General features: G+C 43.4%; 1 protein-coding gene across 1 annotated transcript; it reads left to right on the top strand.

The window, feature by feature from the left end:
- Nucleotides 1–4: 4 nt before the first annotated feature.
- On the top strand, nt 5–2,996 carry e2f6 (E2F transcription factor 6; the record flags this gene model as incomplete). Its single annotated transcript, XM_020586610.1, has 5 exons — nt 5–132; nt 836–991; nt 1,646–1,760; nt 1,841–1,991; nt 2,575–2,996. Coding segments are annotated over 5 exons (579 nt in total), but the record flags the coding sequence as incomplete, so codon positions are not given.
- Nucleotides 2,997–6,000: the final 3,004 nt, after the last annotated feature.

Raw genomic sequence — 6,000 nt, 5'->3', positions numbered from 1 at the left:
GGACGGCTCGGCGGACCTCAGACAGGTGACCACGAGTCTGCAGACCCGCAAACGGCGAGTCTACGACATCACCAACGTCCTGGACGGCATCAACCTCATCGAGAAGCAGTCGGCCAACAAGATCAAGTGGATGTGAGTAAACAGATGAAGTGATGGCTGCTGACTGTGTTCGCCTGAAACCTTGTTTTCTGAACCTGTCTGTAGTTTTTAGTTGTGTGTTAGTGGCAACAGCCCCATGTTAAAACCAATTGAACACAATTCACTTGCTTTACAATGGGTATCTGAAAGTTTAAAAGAATCAGATAAAAATATATTATTGGGTTCTAATACAAAGACTGGTGCCTCTTTGACACAACTGTTGGCTGACATACACCAGTAAACAGCAGAATTAGTTCATACGTTGAAAATGAATCACTCAACAAGTCATAACTTAAATAAATGAAGTTTTAATTAGTTGACCATTTTCAGCTAAAGCATGAATCATGAAAATGGCTGGATCAGCGCTGCCACCATGTCAGTGCATCTGTATGGCTGGAGTTTACCCTTTTTTTTCTCTCTTACTGTGATATGAAAATCAGTCTTTAATGAAATATGACTTGTGTGTGAGATGTAGCACATGGGATAAAATGTTTCAACAAATATGGCACTGTAAATTTGCTCCTTCAGCTGATGCAACTCATTTTGTTATTAGGTGACCTAACGTTGAAAGCTATGGAAAATACTATTATGATGAGTAGTAAGATTATTTTTCCAGTCTACTTCTTCAAAGATCACACATGAATTTGGCCTCATATAAAAAGTCTTGAGCACTGCTCTCTGGCTTTCATCTGTCCAGCGCGAGGACTCCCATCTCCAGCTTCCTGTGGAAAAACCAGGAGAAGTTCCAGAGAGAGATGCAGAACCTGAAGCTGGTGGAGGACACACTGGACACCCTCATCAAAAGCTGCGCCCAGCAGCTCTTCGCCATCACTGACAACTTGGAAAACTCTGCATATCCTTTCACACCACATCCAGGAGCATGGTCAAGATTGAGGTCTTCTGGCCTTCTGGACTGAATTCCCATATTTTCATTTGGCTGAGAGAACTGAAACGACAGGTTTGGGATTTTTCAAGCCGCTTTTAAAAACAATATTGATGTGCCCAGATGTACGTGAGAATGGGTCTAAGTCCTACTGTCCAGACCGACCCTGAAGGTTTTTACATGGACCACGACTATGCTGTAAAAAATGAGGGCCAATCACACAGCCCTCATTCTGTGCAAAAACACACTCAGGAGTCTGTCTGAGGCTCAATCACTAAGCTGAGTCAAGTTGATATCTTTCATAGGCTAAGACAACATTTCTATTGTTTTACCGGGATAGTAGTTCCGGCCAAGCTGTGGCGGAGAGATACATTTTGGTAGTTGTGTGTATGCTGCTGCTGTTGTTAACAGTTAGGCTCAGATTTACCTTGGACACGAGTTTATAGTTTGCAGGTTGTACTTTTGGGAGACATCAATAAAACCTGCTACTGTACTAAAGGATCAGTGTAGAAAAAAGGAAGCTAGGCCTGTTCTCACGTACATATCAGCATGTCAGTACTGTTGTAAAACCCTACCCTCTTGACTTGAATTTGCCGAGTGGATTTTCTTTAACCTCTCCTGCACGATGGCCTACGTGACCCACAAGGACATCAGCCAACTCGGGGCCTTTCAGGAGCAGACGGTGATTGTTGTCAAAGCTCCAGAGGAATCCAAACTGGAGATCCCTGCACCCACAGAAGTAAGTAACAAAGACAACAGTCCGTTCTGTCCATTACTTGAGAAAGCCCCAGGCTGACTCAGGTTGCTGTGTTGATACAGGACAGCATCCAGGTCCATCTGATAGGGGAGAAGGGCCCCATCATGGCGCTGACCAGTGAGATCAGCTCAGGAGACGCTGCAAGTGAAGAGAAGAGCCGCTGCTTTGTAACACTCGAAGAGGGCCGGATAAAGACAGCCACGCTGCACACAGGTTAGAGCAAAGTTCATTTAGGTGTGGAAGAGGATCAGGGCCGCCATAAAAGCTAAAGGAATCTGAGTTTAAAGTCAGAATTTTAACTCTAAACCCTGAATTGACTTTTCTCAGAATCAGGGTTTTTTTTCCCCCCTTAAAATACCAAGTTTACACAATTCTGACTTTTACAGGATTCTGAGAAACAAGTCAGAATTTTAACTTTAAACTCTGAATTCTCCGACAGAATTTGGGCCACTGAAGAAAATTTAAATCCGTGAAAAAAAATTTGAGAAATGTCATATGATGAGATTAGGGTCATTTTATTAGACAAACAGGCGACTGTCACCTATAGCTTCTTTAGACTACAGGATACTTACTGTCTGCGTTCAGACGAGGACCATGGAGCATCTCGTTAAGTTGTCCAAAACTACAACAGCTAAACTTATCAAACATCTGAGCCAATCCCGGCCGGCAATCGGGCGAAGGCAGGGTACACCCTGGACAGGTCGCCAATCCATCACAGATTATGTAGGTTCACGGTGAGTAATGTGATTTCCATTGATTTGGATGAACAGATCCTCTTCTCTGCCTGTTGTTGCAGAGGCCACAGAGTGCACAGCCACCGGCTGACCATCAGGAGACGCCGGCTGTCCTCAGCCTGGGAAGATGACAGAAGAGCTGGATGTTGCACAGCGTGTCAGGTTGGAACATTACAGACATTAACTGAGCTCAGCTGGTGGCGCTCACTGAAGATTTAACTGTCGGTTGACATGTTTAATCACTCATTCAGTTCAAGACGTGATGTGGAAATCAACAAGGAGAACTATTTATGCGAACAAGGGTGAGGATGACAGTTTGACTGGTCTGACTTTGGATGAGAGACAACAGGAGCTGCAGTATTTCTAGAGGGTCTGTGTTGTACACTATCTTCATGTACTAATGTAGGTTTACTGTAGAATAGTTGCTTTCTTTATACATTTTGTTTTTGACTTTTGGACATTAAACTTTGAACTTTCCTCAAAAGATAATGTGACAAAAATAGCTCATTCCTGGGGCAATAGAAAATGTAAACTATCAAAAACATGATTTACTTCAACAGAGCAAGGATGGCTGAAACATAGGTCCATGTCTAAGTAGTATGTTAAAGGATGGGGCTGCTCATTTTCTATACCATACAGATGCTAAAACGAACAGTGACCTGCCTCTACTCACTGTTAATGCCTTTGTCTCCAGCCTGGAGCAGCTTATTCACCCGTGCTATAGACCTGCTCTGCTGCACTGGGTGACAAGGCTCTTCATTACAACACAAGACATTTGTTAAATGTTGCACCAAAGATATCGCACGTGCAGCTGACTCTTGCTACTTGAGATGCTGTAAAAAGTTATGGCTGTTTGCCTTTGGGGCAACATTTTTAACAAATATACAGGGCTGATGTTTCATAATGAGGAGACGTGTCACCCGGTGCAGCAGCGCATTTCACTGTTAATCGCTTTTGAACAATAATGGAGATCCATGGCACCGATGAACAAGCGCATCCAGGTTGGAGACTGACAGACATTAACAGTGATTAGAGGCAGTTCGCTGCTGGTTTCAGTTTCTGTATGGGGAGTGTTGAAAACACTGTTAAAGGATGAAGTCAGTTAGTTTTCTATATTAACAAACACATGAAACTACATTTCAGTCATCCCTCTATTTATTGAAGTAAATCATGTTAATGGTATTTTTCTTTCGGCTGTTCCCGTTAGGGGTCACCACAGCGAATCATCCGTTTCCACCTAACTCTATCCTCAGCATCCTCTACTCTCACCCTAGTTAACTTCATGTCCTCTTTTAGCACATCCATATATCTCCTCTTTGGCCTTCCTCTTGACCTCTTGCCTGGCAGCTCCATCTCCAACATCCTTCTACCAATATAACCACTATCCCTCCTCTACACATGTCCAAACCATCTCAATCTGGCCTCTCTGACCTTGTCCCCAAAACAGCCGACCTGAGCTGTCCCTCTGATGTGCTCATTCCTAATCCTGTCCATCCTGGTCCCTCCTAGACAGAACCTCAACATCCTCATCTCTGCTACCTCCATCTCTGCCTCTTGTCTTTTCCTCACTGCTACAGTCTCTAACCCATACAGCATAGCTGGTCTCACTACTGTCTTGTACATCTTTCCTTTGATTCTTGCTGCCACTCTTCTGTCACACAACACTCCTGACACCTTTCTCCACCCACTCCAACCTGCCTGCACTCACCTCTTCACCTCTTTCCTACACTCCCCATGACACTGGACTGTTGACCCCAAATCCTTAAACTCCTGCACCTTCTTGACCTCTGCCCCCTGTAACCTCACTGTTCCACTTCCCTCCCCCTCGTTCATACACATGTGTTCTTCTCCCCCTCGTTCATACACATGTATTCTTACTTACCATGACTGACTTTCATTCCTGTTCCTCTACCTGCTCTCTGCTCTCACTAGGTTATTGGTACTTTACACTAATTTTTTTCCTCTGTATGAATCACTACAAAGAACACTTCCCACCCTGCGGTCGTATTTTCAACATTCTTCCTGTAACATTTTCTGAGTGACTGATGTAAATAACTTTTGGTAGTAAAGATAAACTTGTAACTGTATTAGATTTCTTATTTTCAGTTGGTTTTGTTGTTTAATGGAGTATCCACGGTCAGAAAAAAGTCCATGTTTGGACGGCTAGAAGAAAACTTAATCTTGATTTGATAATGCCTGTCTCAGTAAGTGCTCAAACTAACATTTTGCACATTGACACTATGCAGCACACACTGTATTTGAAACAACTCTAGACATTTGACACTGTTGTTGCCAATTTGTCTTTTCAACAATAAAAAGATAAATCTAACTGAAATACAGACTTCCCATGCAGTGCGTGTGTGGTGCATTTACCTTTAGCCATGAGGATGAAGAGGCCTGTGATGACAGCTGCAATGCCGTAGAACATGATGCTGCTGCATGATACTGTTCATGTTGGAACCAAAAGTGGAGGCAACAGGAAGCCTGTGGCCGTTTCCAACTAGGGTCAAGAGACAAATACTAACGCTACTAAAATTGTTTCTATACTGGGAGTTATATTACACATTTAAACCGAGTGTGATAACATCCTTGATTAAAACTCAGTGAAGCATTTCTATTCTGTTACGTTCAAATTTGTTGGGAGGAAAGTTTATTTTTCCTTCTAAATTCTATTCTGTTCAGTAATAACTAACATAGGACACAGATGGTGACAGATGAGAGGAGCTTCCTGACTGAGTGGAGACAACCAACAGGGTCACTGATCAATCAGCTGATCATTGTCCTGATGATCTGATTGATCCGTTTATCCCCAGAGTGTCAGACACTGGAAAAATTCCCACTGTGACTCTCCAGAGCCAAAGGTGGTGTCTTCATGTCTTGTTGTGTCCAACCAACAGACCCACAGAGACTCAGCTGATTCTCATGTCTGACAAAGAAAAGCATCAGCTCCTCACATTAAAGAAGGTGGAACCAGAACATGTCGGTGACTGTTGCTTCTAAATAGCTGAGGTTCATTTTCTACCAGTGAACTGACTCATGGCTTCAGCTCTAGGTCACTGAATGGCTTCATGAGGACGACACAGTGGGGGGATCTGGTTTGGAAGGAGGAGGTTTCTTCCTCCGACAGGAGACCTGACACTGCTCTGTTGGCCACTGGTTGTTACTTTAATCTGTCACCCTTGTGTATGCAACCAGAACAAGACTCATAACTGCTAGTGTTCATGTAAACACACACACGCACACACACACACACACACACACACAATGCCTCACCTCTCCTACTCCAGCAGGTTGGTGAAGTCGATGCATTTTCGTTTCTCATTGCCCAGCTCCATGACGGTGTGGCAGTGACAGTTAACCTAGCGAAAACAAAAAGACAATCAGTATAATACATAACATTTAAAGTGTATCAGTGCAAATAAAAAACCCGGTTTCAACTATGGGCCCATTTTTGATGAAGATTACTAAGGTTCCAGTTCAACTCCTGC

The sequence above is a fragment of the Monopterus albus genome, unplaced genomic scaffold (assembly GCF_001952655.1).
Source record: "Monopterus albus unplaced genomic scaffold, M_albus_1.0 scaffold417.1, whole genome shotgun sequence".
NCBI classification, from domain to species: Eukaryota; Metazoa; Chordata; class Actinopteri; order Synbranchiformes; family Synbranchidae; genus Monopterus; species Monopterus albus.
Note: the sequence above shows the minus strand (reverse complement) of the source record. Positions and strands in the feature narration are given on the sequence as shown.